This window comes from Chanodichthys erythropterus, chromosome 3, assembly GCF_024489055.1.
Source record: "Chanodichthys erythropterus isolate Z2021 chromosome 3, ASM2448905v1, whole genome shotgun sequence".
NCBI lineage: Eukaryota > Metazoa > Chordata > Actinopteri > Cypriniformes > Xenocyprididae > Chanodichthys > Chanodichthys erythropterus.
Genome location: NC_090223.1, coordinates 40753780 through 40768450, shown reverse-complemented (window position 1 = coordinate 40768450; position 14671 = coordinate 40753780). Strand labels below are relative to the sequence as shown.

Here is a 14671-nt window from a genome sequence, read left to right as displayed (position 1 = left end):
CTGGTTTTTGACACAATAATTAATCAGACAAACATATATACTAATAATAATAATAATACTAAAAATAATGGTTGCAATTTTGTTTAATATTGTTATTATTAATAACAATAATGGTTCCTATTTTGTTTTGGGCTGATGTCTAAATGGCTTCTTGAACAAGAAAAAATGTAGGGCAGAAATTTTGTCCATCAGGGAATAGATTGTATCGTTGGATAGTTGTGGTTTGCTATTGCTGTGATGTCATGTGACTGACAGGTTGTCCCGCCCTCACGCCAGTAAACACGTCATCAGAGAAGAGACGAGATGTCGCTGCAAGAGGGAGGGGAAGTTATTTATGATGACATATAATGATGTGCACAGATAATTAATTTATAATAAATACTGCAATATTCCATAAAAAATAAGAATGGTCAATTTTGATTTGTTTGTGACTTTAGGCTTAAAGGTGTGGTTGATTATGATTTCACTGTTTTTTAACTTTAGTTAGTGTGTAATGTTGCTGTCAGAGCATAAACAACATCTGCAAAGTTCAATGCAAAGGGAGATATTTTCTTTTACAGAAATAACTTTTTAACAACTACAACAAATGGCTGGTAGGGACTACAACAGGTTTCTTCCCAGATTGGTGGCATCACAAACCCCAAAATTTACATAAACTCTTGGGCTGCTTTAGAGAAGAGTTAGAGTTGTTGTAGTAGAGTGTTGCTGCCATGCCGTCATTTTACGTCGGACTGCTTCAAAAAACGAGGGTCAGTTCAATGCTGGATTTGCACAAAAGATTAACATGACGGCACATGCTAGTCAATAAGTTGAATCAACTCCACAGCAACTACATACATTTATCCAATAACCCTTCAGAAATGTCCAGATGCTTTCTAAAAGTTGTAACTTCTTCCTAGTCTCTCCATCAGTGTCCGACTCCAGTTTGAACAATGTAAGGCTGAACACTGTTACTGACAATCGTTATTTTGGCTGCGTGAGATTCTCCAGCTTTGTTGTTGTTGAGCAACCAAAGCTTGAGCTGCTAAAGCTCCGCCCTCTTCTGGAAAGGGGGCTGGGAGCAGCAGCTCATTTGCATTTAAAGGGACACACAAAAGCGACATGTTTTTGCTCACACCCAAATAGGGGCCAATTTGTCAAGCTATAATAAATGATCTGTGGGGTATTTTGAGCTGAAACTTCACAGACACATTCTGGGGACACCATGAGACTTATATTACATCTTGTGAAAAGGGGCATAATAGTTCCACTTTAAATTGTTATGTAACATTAGTGGCTGTTAATCAAAACATTACATTTATGCAAACACTACACTAAATAACTTCATTACATCAAAATCACATGAGCAAGATTGTGTAATTGCCATATATCAGCACAGCACGGTGCAGAAAATCCATTACATTTCAAAGTAAGAAAGAAATTACAGTAATTACAAGGAATAAAAGTCAATTTTATAATGGGTGCTTTTCTAAAACGAGACAGTTTTCAATGTGACCTACGGAGGGCGCAGCCTTTGAAATGAGTCACAGAGACAGTATGTTTCTGAACAAATTGGTTGAGTAAATGATTCAATGACTCATTCATGAAAACAGTCGATTTTTTTTTATTCATGAATGAATCAGTGTTTTTGATCAAATGATTGAATGATTCAAATGAATCACTCATAAAGACAGTAACTTGTCACTACCTACTAGCATAACAATGTAACCTGCAGAAAGAGTTAAGGGTGTGTTTACACTAGTAGTTCGGTTCTCTTAGTTATTTTGGTCTGGACACAGGCATTTTTATCTACTAACCTAAAGATACAAAAGGCTTTTAAGTTATATATTTTGCACTGGAATTTACGAAGCATTTAAAACAACGCTGTGGGCTGGGTTAAATGCACTTGTTGTATGTGCATACATAACTCATAAAAAGCTTATAAAATGTGTAGGAGTCAAAACAGCACCAGGAATTCTTCCATTGCACACACAAATGAAGATGGCGTTTCCGACATCTGTACCGAACTGTAATGGGCAACATAGCTCCCGTGACAAAAAGAACCATGTACGCTTGAGCATTCTATCGTTTTTGGTTCGTTTAGATGTCTTTGGTCCATGTTCAGTTCACATTTCGGTCGAGTTTGTTTGGAAGTGGACCGAGACCCACCTTTTCAGGGGTTTCGGTCTGCTTGTTTGGTGCACACCAAGGTTCAGATGGCAGCATTCACACTCATTTAAACGATCTACACTTACAGAGGAATTGCACAAGAGTTCGTTTTAACTGAACCAAACCTGCCAAGTGTGAACACACCCTTAAAATCTCCACCACTACTGTACAGACTGACTGTTTGTCTGGAACGAGCAACACAGACAAGCGGATACAAAGTGTCACTGATAACCACAGAAAAGTATGAATAATGGTTCAAAAAATATGAAATAAAGTAAACTAATATCAGTCAAAACGAATTACCTCAACAAAAGACAAAACAATTGAATAGTTCAAAAACAAAATGCAAAAACTGCATCACATTGTTCTTATGTGGGAATGACCAGCAAAACAATAAAAAAAAAATTCAGATGTATTTTTATTTTTGTGCATATTAAAAGTTTTAAGATTTGCCTGACTATTTTAAAGACTGTGTTCGCTATAAGACATTTTATTACAAGACACATCCTATTACATGTCATTTAGCTCTGTTACATCACAAGGATTCAGAGTAAGAGCAAGTTCGTGGACTTACAGTTATAACCATTATGGGATTCCAGCACTTCTAGCCCCCATACTGAGCTATGATCAGGTAATGCAATGTCAAGGTTATTTTTAACACCATCATGACAGGCATGGTAATAGTCTTAGGACAAGAGGTAAACAGTTCAACAACAAGATGTTTAAGAGTTAATCAGGAACTGTCTGCATGAACATAATACATTAAAAAATAAATGGCAGTGAATGACAAAAATTACATAGCTTTTGACCTTGTCAAGTCATAACCCTCACAAACACACACACACTCATAATCTCAAGGAAGAATTTCTAAGATACAATTAATTTCCCATTATGATCATTATCCTTTATTATGCACACAATTTGAATAATAATTATAACCTGTAACACTTTGACGCCTGTACATATGATGCATTATAGAGGTATTCATAAAACTGTATAGTACACTTTATAATGCAAAGCATTTTCATAAATAATTGCAGAAACTGTAATATCTATTCTCCAAAATAATAATCACCTTTAACATGCTGCTTATCAAGCTCTGGAGAAAATTCAGGCGACCACAATATGAAAATAATGTGCCACGCGGTCAAATAATTTTGCTATATTAACAAATGGCAAAGTCATTTGAATTTACAGTATCGTACATTTATAGATCGTGCTATTAGAAACTTGAGCGAGTGAGTTATTTAATTTGAGGTGTACAGGTGCGTTTGCTGCGCTGCAAAAAGGTGCAAGTTGCAGATATGTACTGAGCAGGATATTGGAGGAGGTATCACATCTCACTCACTTTATACAATAAAGATTCTCAATACAATTAAAAAACTCATTTGATTGCAAGCAAAATCCAGCGCGCCATCTCATTACAAGAGAAAGACACTGTTTAGTATGAACTGCCAAAGCAACTTTATGATATGAACTGAAAAGTTCGTTTCGTCGTTTAGTTTCAGAACGATAGGAAAATCTAAATGTTGTTATTCTTAAAACTCGTGATAAGTGTAACAGCAGGAATGAATGACGGTACTTACTCGATCTGCGGATGGATCAGCTGTGCGCTCAGATCAACACTGACAGCTACACACACTTACACTGTCCCAATGGCCAATGAGAGAGTGTGACATGCCTTTTAGGGTGTGTGAGGAGGGGTTGGCGACGGGGTTGGGTTGGGAAGTGAGAGAGAGAGAGAGAGAGAGAGAGAGAGAGAGAGAGAGAGAGAAAGAGAGAGATAAAAATACCCCCATGACTAGGGGGCAACATTCCATTGCAAGGGGCCACAGCTCATTTTATTAAAAAAGCTACTTTAGGTCGCACTCATAATTTTTTGCTTATTTAAAAGTATTACAGAACAGCACTTTTAAGAAATATTATTAAAATGATTTACACTCGCATGTAATGACGATTCACATCAGTAGTCTAGATAAAAAATGTAAAAAAAGTTTTGCGTTACATGGAGCGGGTCGCCCCCTCATGGGCGCCATTTTACATCACATGCACTCGACGGTGTTTCTAATAAAAATAGTAACGCTATTGATGTTTATTGAATGAGACAGAGAAACACAATCGAAAAGGAACAAAAATAGAATAACTTTTGTTAGTAAACATATTTTAAGAATCTAGGCCGACAGGTGTCATACTTCAAGTACACAGCGCAAAACACTAGTAGCTAGCAACTATTGGTTGCTAAAGAAATAAACACATTTTTGAGTGCACTTTTAATTTGGATCTACAGCATATGGATATTTAAAGGTACAGTGGGAGATCTGGGAAATGCTAAAGTTAGCCTACTAGCATCAAAGGCATCCCACTTTTCCTGCAAATCGGCGTCCAAAGCCACGCCTCCTCTAAAACACATGAACGCGCGCACACAGCAGCTCTCGGAAAAGTGTCAAAAAAAAAAAAAAAAACTGCATTAGGGGCTGTTCACATATCGCGTCTTTTGCGTGCTCAAATTTGTTATTTCAAATGTAGGCGCACAGCAGGCGCTCTCATTATGGAAGCGACACGGTCGTGACACGCGTGCAGTGCATTTCCCAGGCGCATCCAGATTAAAAATTCTCAGCCATACAGTTGATCATAGCTGTACAGGGTGGTTTTTATATCTTATCTCCATAAATATATCTAGTAGTAACGCTTTGCACGTGTTTTAGATGCGATATGTGAACAGACGCTTAAACTACCTCATGTCTCAAAGCACATAACAATAATAATGAATGTAAATAACTTGTAATAAGCTTGTACTGTACCTGACTGCTGCAGATTCATTTCAGTATTGATACTGTTGACATGGTAACGCATAATTCGTTCAGCTCGGTTACAACGTTATGGGTTGCCATCTCTTATGCTGCCCTCTTGTGCTCTCGGAATGATCGTAAATACGAGTTTTTTTTATGCAATAACTGCACATGAGCGCCCTCCCATTTCAATGAGCTCGTAATCACCACTTCAGAAGTGGGAATTATCAAATTTCCGATAGCACGTGAAGGCAGCATTAATTATTGTAGTTATGGTGTGAACACAGCATAAGCTTGTTGTTTTGATTCTGAACGAACCGTGGCTGCTGTTTTTTTTGTCTGTCTGGAGTCTGTATAAACTGCATGGAAGGGAATGTAAAAACATATGCTGACAGACAGGTACATCGTATTATTTAATTCGGACCGAATATAAAGATTGGATGAATATTTCATGGTCCTATGCCTCCCACAGACGACATATATTTATAAAAATTATATTTAGACCGTTTAACATAGTGAGTGCTATCAGGATATGAGGAGACTTTCAACCAGTATAACAAAAATGTTTCTGTAGAGAATCACCTGTTGCATTTAATGGAGTCTCTGATCCCTCTGCATTACATTTCTTGGGGATGGCAGATGTCATTCCATGGGACTGAACTAGCTCCAATGTATGGTAATGCGCAATTGTTAAAAAATAAATAAAAAATTATACTGTGGCATTACTGCCTCCCAGTGGCCACCTTTCATAACTGTAATCATCTTGCTCTTTACTATTGCATTAGATATTCTTGACAGTGGTTAAAGAAAAAAAGGTGGCAAGCAATGCTGAAATTGCTGTTTTATTACTGAAGTGTCAGTATAAAGAAAATAGTAAAATGTGCATTCAATTACATATTTAATTGATTTGTATTCATTTGAAAAATCATAATGTCAACTAAGCTTAAATATCAATCTCAGCTCATTCAACAACAAACAGGCACCGTTGGCTCTAGTTTGTGTTTACCTCAAATTCATCAGGAACAGAAAACACAAAACTTCAAACATTTTGCTCAGAACCTAAAACATTGTATACCTTCAAAATTAAGGCAAAACAAACACAAAATTGTATAAAAACGTTACTATACAAAAGTAAACTTTCAAAAACATCTTTAAAGTAGCACATTGAAACAATCTGGAAACATCAAACTTACCTGTTAAACAACCAATTGTGCTGCAACATACACAAAACGTCATTATTAGAGAGTTGTCACAAGTGAAAAAGACAATTTCTCATTCCTCAACCTTTGTAAACATGAGAACAAGGTGTTGGTATATAAAATAAAATTTTAGGGCAGGAGAGCTTCAGTAGAGAGTTTCATAAGTGCATTTGTTTCTTTTTAAACATCATCAGTACAGAGTTTCAGTAACATTTTCAATTTTCACCAAGATGTTTTCATATGAGAGAGAGAGAGGAAAAAAAAAAAAACCTGATCCATTGGTTAAGGTGCTGCACTTCACTCCATTATTTAAAAATCAATCTAATAGCTCTTGTGGCAGAATAATTCTTGGTGCACCTCAGACTGGATGGGAGGAGCCAGTCTAATTATGTGACCCCGCCCTCTTCACTCATCTGTCACTCATCTTCACTGCTGCGGTCTGCCAGGAACGGGTGAGCCAAAGCTCTGCAGGCAGAGATGCGATGAGCTGGATTGAAAGCCAAAAATTGCTGCATGGAGAGAGGGAAGTTTCAGACAAGGAAAAAGCTGTTTAAATGTGTATTTTGAGTACTAAAATCTCTCTCCGTATAGGAATCAATGAGTAACACTTACAGACAACAGGTCATTCTCCTCATGGGCGAGGCTGGGCAGTAGTTGTGCTGTTGGCTTTGTCTCAACCCAAGCAGGAGTGTAGCAGACAGGGCTTTCTATGGGCCAGTCCTCCTCATCTGGCAAACCAATTACCCTGTGAGAGAGGGAACATAAAATGATCACAAAAATTTGTAGTTCTTGGTTGCAGTTAATATTAACTGAGATTTGGGAAAGCAAAAGTATTTCCACTCACTCAAAGATCTTTTGCAGCTGCTGGATCTCTGTGAATCCACAAAACAACGGCCTGCAGAAAAGTTGAGAAAGTCCAATCTCATAAATCGAAAAGCTGTTTGTATTTTGGATTCATCTATCACTTGGTTAAAGATTTATAGTAGGCCTGCCTTGTATTGGTGATTGTTTGACATCCTCAAAACCATAAACATGACTGCATAAGGCAAAAGAAAACATGACCCAGACTACATTACAGTTTTTTACAGACGCTAGGACACATTTCTCAATACTTAGGTCACTTTCGCAAAACTCTTCACACAGTGAGCACAACAGAAGTCTATGTGGGCTAAACTGAGGATCAATTATCATTGCTTTGGCACAAAATGCATTCAATGACTACATCTCTCAAATTTCATGAATTCTTTTCTCATTCAGACACAACAACTGCCAAAACTCTTTGTACGTACAGGCCAATTTGCACATGCTTACATACTGTTTTCAAAACTGTTAAACTTATGTTCAAAACAATAACATAATACAAAACTGAATAAGACAGAAATATGCTGCATTTCTACAGTAATATAGTTATGAAATATATTCTGAATCTAAAAAATCAAATACTATCAAAGCAATTAGATGAAACTGAACACCTACACAAGCATTAGTCTTTCCATTTCATTACCATCCATTCAAAAGGGGAAACTTAGGAATGATTTTGTTCTGTAATGTAAACATGGACCATGTAACATGTACTGCAGTGAATTATAAACAATAGAGAGTGTCATTCTTGTTTTATAAAGAAATCTTAAAAAAGAAAACATTATATAATGCTAACTGATGTTAGTGTTTTTAGGTCAGTGTTTTATGACTGACAAAGCGTGTTTGCTGGGTGAAAACCTTTGCTAGTGTTCTGGAAGAATGAGTTGATTTGAGACATGAATGAAGTGTTTTGGTAGATTTAGTGCATTTTGAATGTGAAATTAACTGCTGTGCCAAGATGAAAGTTGGTTAGGAGAACTGTGTGAAGAGTTTTGCAAAAGTCACCTAAGTATTGAGAAATGTGTCCTAGCATCTGTAAAAAACTGCAGTGTGCAGACTATGATACCATCACAAAATAAACACTATACATTTATAAACCACAAATATAATAATGCAAACTTTAAAATAATAATAATTGCTATACCTACTAACTTGAATTATGCAGCTCATGGTAATATAGATACATTTCAATTTTAAATATTAAGCATGTTTTTGCTTACGTTTGTACTATAGAAAAACACACTATTGTTCAAAAGTTTGGGACCTATAATATTTCTTAATGTAACATGTAAAAACCATTTAAAATACCTATTTTCTATTTTAATATACAGTATATTAGACAGTAATTTATTCCTGTGATGTCAAAGCTGAATTTTCAGCATCATTAGTCCAGTCTTCAGTGTCACATGATCTTTCAGAAATCATTCTAATATGATGATTTGCTGCTTAAGAAACATGTATTACTATTGTTAATGTTGAACAACAGTTGTGCTGCTTTATATGTTTGTGTTTCAGGATTATGTTTATGTATGTTCAGGATACGTTTCAGGATTCTCAGATGAATAGAAAGTTCAAAAGACCAGCATTTATTTGAAATAGAAATCTTTTGTAACATTATAAATGTCTTTGGTGTCACTTTTGATAAATTTAATGCATTCTTGCTGAATAAAAGCATAAAAACTGACTTTAGAACGGTAGTATGTGTCAGGTTGCAAATTGACATCCATTGTAAAAAAAATGTCTCTGTTTTGCTCTCACCTTAACAGAAAGAGCTCTGCAAAGATGCAGCCGGCACTCCACATATCCACTGAAGACATGTAACTGGACTGCAACAGGACCTCTGGAGCCCTGTACCACAGAGTCACAACCTACACAAACACACAATTACAAATCACACACCAGAGCTCCCTACCACTCTACTTATTACAGCGAATGTGAATGTGAGGTCCATACACATGGAGTGAGGGCGATATGGTATGTATATATCCTGGCTAAACCAAAGTCTGCGATCTTGACCACCCCTCGACTGCTCACAAGCACATTGTCTGGCTTCAGGTCCCGGTGAATGACAGTGTTGGTATGGAGGAAGTCAAGTCCACTGAGCAGCTGACGCATCACATCCTACATAAAGACAGAGAGAGAAAAGCACATCAATCTAAATACCCGTTCACACCAAAAACGATAAAAAATAACTAGATTACAGTTTTTTCCAATTGCTAACACACTAAAATGACATGCACAGCACAATTATTTAAACTGACACACAGAGAGCAAAACTTCTTCTCAAGTCTCCAAAAGTCTAAACACCTTTTCTGTTTTACACACATTTTGCATTTCAAAATAGCACTTTTTAAATTCACTAAATACAGTTCTCTGCATAAGACACAACAATCTGACATAAAGTCACATGTTTGCCATTTCAAAACACTGCCATTCAAAATGACACTACATGAGCTAATTGGCCAATTACATGTGCCACCTGGCCAAACACCTCAGTGGTTAATTGTTAACACTTCAATCAGGATGTAAGCACTATGAAAAGACCACAGGTGAGAACCTTTTTTTTTTTACAACAACAATGGAAGACATTGCAGAGAGAGGAAGAGGAAGAGGAAGAGGAAGAGGGAGGTTGAGAATAAGAGGGGGAGGAAGAGTGAGAGGTAGGGGTAGAGCAGGTAGAGGAGTTCATGGCCAAAGAAGACAAACACTTTCAAATGAAATCAGAGCAACCTTAGTAGATCATGTCATCAACCATGGGTTGACAATGCGTGAGGCTGGACAGAGAGTGCAGCCAAACTTGAGCCGTTTTACTGTCGCCTTTGTCATCCGGACCTTTAGACTGGAGAACAGGTATGTAACCAAAATTTCATGTAGTACACATGTAGTATACCCCATGTCATAGTGTATCAGTTGGGTGACACCTGTTTACTTAGTGTATGACATCAGCCATTCATGAACTGTACAAGTTTCCTGTACAATGAACTCTACTGTGGGGGAAAATATTTAGGCTGCATTGTCCAAGCCCTATATATATTTTTATTTTATTTTTTCTAAAGGACTGAGAGACGACACCATGGTGGAGGAAGGGGCCAAATGTTCACCGGGGTACAGGAAGCTGCCATTGTAAACTTGGTTTTGGAAAATAATGAAATCAGATTAGGAGAAATTCAAAGCCACATCATCCAAGACAACACCTTATTCAACAACATTCAACGAGTTAGTCTGTCCACATTGGCTCGCATTCTCAAGCGAAACCAAATCAGAATGAAACAACTTTATAAGGTGCCGTTTGAGAGAAACTCTCAAAGAAACAAAGAGTTCAGACCAGCATATGTGGATGTAAGTACTATATTGACTGCAGTACACTACACACAACATTGTTTCCCAGTGTACTGGATAACACCATATTGAGTGATTTTTGTTCTTTGTTTTCAGGGAGTACTGGAAATGGATGCTCATGCAATCCCACATGAGTTCATCTTTATAGATGAGGCTGGGTTCAACCTAGCAAAGACCAGAAGAAGAGGGAGAAACCTCATTGGCCACAGAGCCATTATAGATGTTCCTGGCCAACGTGGTGGGAACATCACAATGTGCGCTGCCATCTCCAATATGCATGGTGTCCTCCACCGTCATGCCAAACTTGGACCATACAACACAGCCCATATTCTCACATTTCTGGACAGACTTCACAACATTCTCATACCACCAGAGCGTATGAATGATGCAGACCATCAAAGAAACCGGTACGTTGTAGTATGGGACAACGTGAGCTTTCATCGTGCAGCCCCAGTCCAAAACTGGTTTGCTGACCACCCAACATTTCTCGTGCAATACCTCCCACCATACTCACCATTTCTGAACCCAGAAGAATTCTTTTCGGCATGGCGGTGGAAGGTATACGACCGGCAGCCCTTTGTGCGCATGCCTCTTGTGCAGGCCATGGAAGAGGCATGTGATGAGATTGATGTGGGTGCAATTCAGGGATGGATAAGGCACTCAAGGCGCTTCTTCCCTCGATGTCTGGCAAGGGAAGATATTGCCTGTGATGTTGACGAGGCGTTGTGGCCAGACCCGGCTGTGCGGCAAGATGCTGCCTAATTATTTTTCTTGCCTTTTTTTTTTGTTTGTTTGTTTTTTTTACTGTAATATATTTTTTTTCAGAAATTTTCTTTTTCAGTTTACTTTTTTTGTAAGAATATTTTTGTTCAGTCCCATGTAAATATATCTGCTGTGCTTATGTTGTACTGACTTGTTTACTGTAGTGAAGGAAAAAAAATAAAAATGTTGCAACAGCATGTGTGTGTATCTGCAAATATTTCTGTGCATGTGAACAATCTGATACATATTTTAGTATTATGGCAAAGCATACTAAAGATGGGGGTGCTTTTCATTATGCCCAACAGTGTGTAGGTGGTTAGGCAAAAATCTGGTAATATGAATGAAGTGTGTGCCATTTCATGCAAAAGTTTGATTTTGATAATGCTCTGTGTAGTTTCGGTTGCAGTGCTTCATTTTGCAGGATATATGAGGTATTTTGCAGTTTGGGTGTGTGGTTTTGTGAATTGTGTTAAGTGTTTTGATAAAACCAGACTAGTTTGAAAAATTGTGTGTTAGCAATTGGAAAAAACTGTAATGTCCACGCCAACACACAATATCGTTGTTTATTCAAAGCAGGCACTGCAGTTTTGTCGTCTAGCACTTTAAATGCTCTTTAAAACTGAGCTCTGATTGGCTGTCAATATTTATATACAGTAGTCAACATTTGAAGTGGATCAAAAACGTTCTTCAAAGTTGTCCTAAGTACTAAGCTGTCCTAAGAAGAAAGTTTTGGGATAACTTTGATGAAAGGTTTTGATCCACTTCAAATGTTGACTATTTCATAATTCTGTATCGATTATAAAATATTGCTACTGACCTATAAGGCTCTAAATGGTTTAGCTCCTGTGTATTTAACCAATCTTCTTTTGCCCTACAATCCTTCACGCTCTTTAAGATCACAAAACTCTGGACTTCTGGTTGTACCTAGGATATCTAAGTCCATTAAAGGAGGGAGAGCGTTTTCACATTTGGCTCCTAAACTCTGGAATAGCCTTCCTGATAATGTTCGGGGCTCAGACTTGCTCACCCAGTTTAAATCTAGATTAAAGACGCATCTCTTTAGCCAAGCATTCACATCATACATCTCATATCAGATCAATTGCACATGACTATCTTTGCTTATTGTTATGAACAGCAGCTACGCTAATTAATCTCCATTTGCTTTTCTGTTTTACCTCGGGACACATTCCCAAAATTCTATATCCTAGTTATTGTTAATATGTAATTCATTATTTCCAGGAGCTCATTGCTTCTACGTTCAATTAAACTGCAAACAGTGATTGAAAATTAAATTACCTAAATTATTACTTTGTTATCTAACTGCATGATTATATGTACATTTCTGAAACCACATACATTGGACAGTCACCTCCGATACCAGATTCTCTAAATTGTAATGTTATCATGCATTCTCTGTAAAGCTGCTTTGAAACAATATGTATCGTGAAAAGCGCTATACAAATAAATGTGAATTGAATTGAATTAAATATTGTAGTTGGAAAAAATAATTCTGAAAGTGAGTCCAACTATATCATTCCTCTGTGCCATTATTGTGATAGTTGTAGTGTGGACTCTGATATTCTTTTACACTTGAAATGATTTTTAAAAATGTGTCTTTATCGATATAGTCATCGTCCTTTGTGTAAATGAGCCTTAAAGGGATAGTTCACCCAAAAATGAAAATTTGATGTTTATCTGCTTACCCCCAGCGCATCCAAGATGTAGGTGACTTTGTTTCTTCAGTAGAACACAAATAATGATTTTTAACTCAAACCGTTGCGGTCTGTCAGTCAAATAATGGGAGTGAATGGGAACTCGAAAAAACATGCACAGACAAATCCAAATTAAACCCTGTGGCTCGTGACGACACTTTGATGTCCTAAGACACGAAACGATCGGTTTGTGCGAGAAACCGAACAGTATTTATATAATTTTTTACCTCTAATACACCACTACGTCCAACTGCGTACAGCACTCACTTAGTAGTATTAAATAGTTGCATTCATGTTGACAATTATTAAGTTCATGTTACTTAGAAATGTGTTTTTATTGTGGCAAAAAAACATCTTCACTTTACAAAAAAAACGTTATGTTGGATCAACTTAAATAGTTGTATTCATGTTGACAATTATTAAGTTCATGTTACTTAGAAATGTGTTTTTATTGTGGCAAAAAAACATCTTCACTTTACAAAAAAAACATTATGTTGGATGAACTTAAAATATTGCTTTGAATTAATGTAATTCTCCCAATTGGCTTAAGTTAAAAATTCTATTGGAAAACGTTAACATATTTTTTTTTGTTGAACCAATGTTTTATTTTTTAGAGTGTATGTGTAACATGTATGTTCATTGAACTTTTTCCTGGGCAATAATAGAGGAATTTTTTTGTTTGTTTGTTTGTTTGTTTGTTATGTGTCTATACAAAAACTGGTTTTCACAAAGACACATTCTCTGAGAAAACCTGGTTTCCCCTTTGTTCCCCCTAGACCTGGTTTCCCCTTTGTTGTTCTACTGAATATAAAAGATTGTCACTGCAAAATGAGAGGAGCAAGTTCAAACCTTGATTTTGTCCCTGGCCAGGCCTTTCGCTGATGCTCTGCTGAGAAATGTGGTCAGGTCTTGATCGATGTACTCAAACACCAACGTCAGGTCAAACTTCTGGTTGTGCCATCCAGCTGAAACATTCAGCAACCTAAAGAGAGATGTCACAATGCTCTCAAACTGAAAACTCAAAACTTCTTCTCTGGTATTTGACCGTTTCCATCCTCACTTGACTATGTTCGGGTGGTTGAAGTGCTCTATTTTTCGCAGAAGAGCCACTTCTCGTATCACAAACTGAGGGATGCCAGACTCCGGCTCCTCAGGGATGTTCAGTCTCTTCACCGCAATGAGGCGCTGCTGTTCGCGCCTCTCTCTGGCTTTGTACACTTTCCCGTAGGAGCCCTGGCCGATTTCTGCCAAGATTTCATAATCTGAGCTCTCCCAACAGCTGTCATCCATGTTTAGATCAGATAAATCCGTCAGACCGCGTTACTGCAATAGACAAAAGTCATGAAGTCATTAAGAAAGCCGGACCGAGCTTTGTCAGGGCTTTCAAATGGTGTTCTAGCGATTCATATTATTTGGACTGTGCAGTTTAAAATTACTAATGAATAAACATAATAATTACATAAATATAATAAATATTTAGGAGTACAAGTGATTAAATTCTGGCGGAAAAAAAAAAGTGTTAAGGACGACATGCCACTGACTTTTTAAAATTAAATAAGTTTGCAAATTGACTTATTGAGATTAAAATCAATTAGATCTGACTTGATTCATTAATTGGTATCCGTGTAAGATTTGACATTTCCACAATCCTGTCGAGTGACCAAAGATGGCTCACGGTAACACGAGATAAGAATTGATCCTTAACATAATATCGTGATAAAATGGTGTTTATTAAAAAATTCTCTTAATACCGCGGTAAACGTGCACGTTGTGCAGCATGTTCATGTGAAAACTGTACAATATAATGTGATAACTAACGTTACTGCCTTACCTTTGCTGTCAATGTCATCCAAAACCTTGA

The 14671-nt window shown here is 37.1% G+C and overlaps 2 protein-coding genes across 2 annotated transcripts in view; both read right to left on the bottom strand.

Annotated features, from left to right (window-relative positions):
- The window catches only part of svilc (supervillin c), a 35024-nt gene extending 31278 nt beyond the window's left edge, over positions 1 to 3746 (bottom strand). Inside the window, exon 1 of the mRNA XM_067382288.1 lies at positions 3735 to 3746. The gene's annotated coding sequence lies outside the window, so the exon portion shown is untranslated. The remainder of the gene's footprint in view (positions 1 to 3734) is intronic.
- A 2052-nt stretch (positions 3747 to 5798) lies between these two features.
- On the bottom strand, positions 5799 to 14476 carry cdk21 (cyclin-dependent kinase 21). Its single transcript, XM_067375496.1, has 7 exons — positions 13871 to 14476; positions 13660 to 13792; positions 8951 to 9118; positions 8756 to 8865; positions 6981 to 7031; positions 6749 to 6881; positions 5799 to 6645 (listed from the first exon to the last, which is right to left on the bottom strand). The coding sequence occupies exons 1-7, from the start codon at positions 14098 to 14100 to the stop codon at positions 6553 to 6555; spliced, it is 918 nt and encodes a 305-aa protein (XP_067231597.1). The 5' UTR covers positions 14101 to 14476; the 3' UTR covers positions 5799 to 6552.
- Between the last annotated feature and the right edge of the window lie 195 nt (positions 14477 to 14671).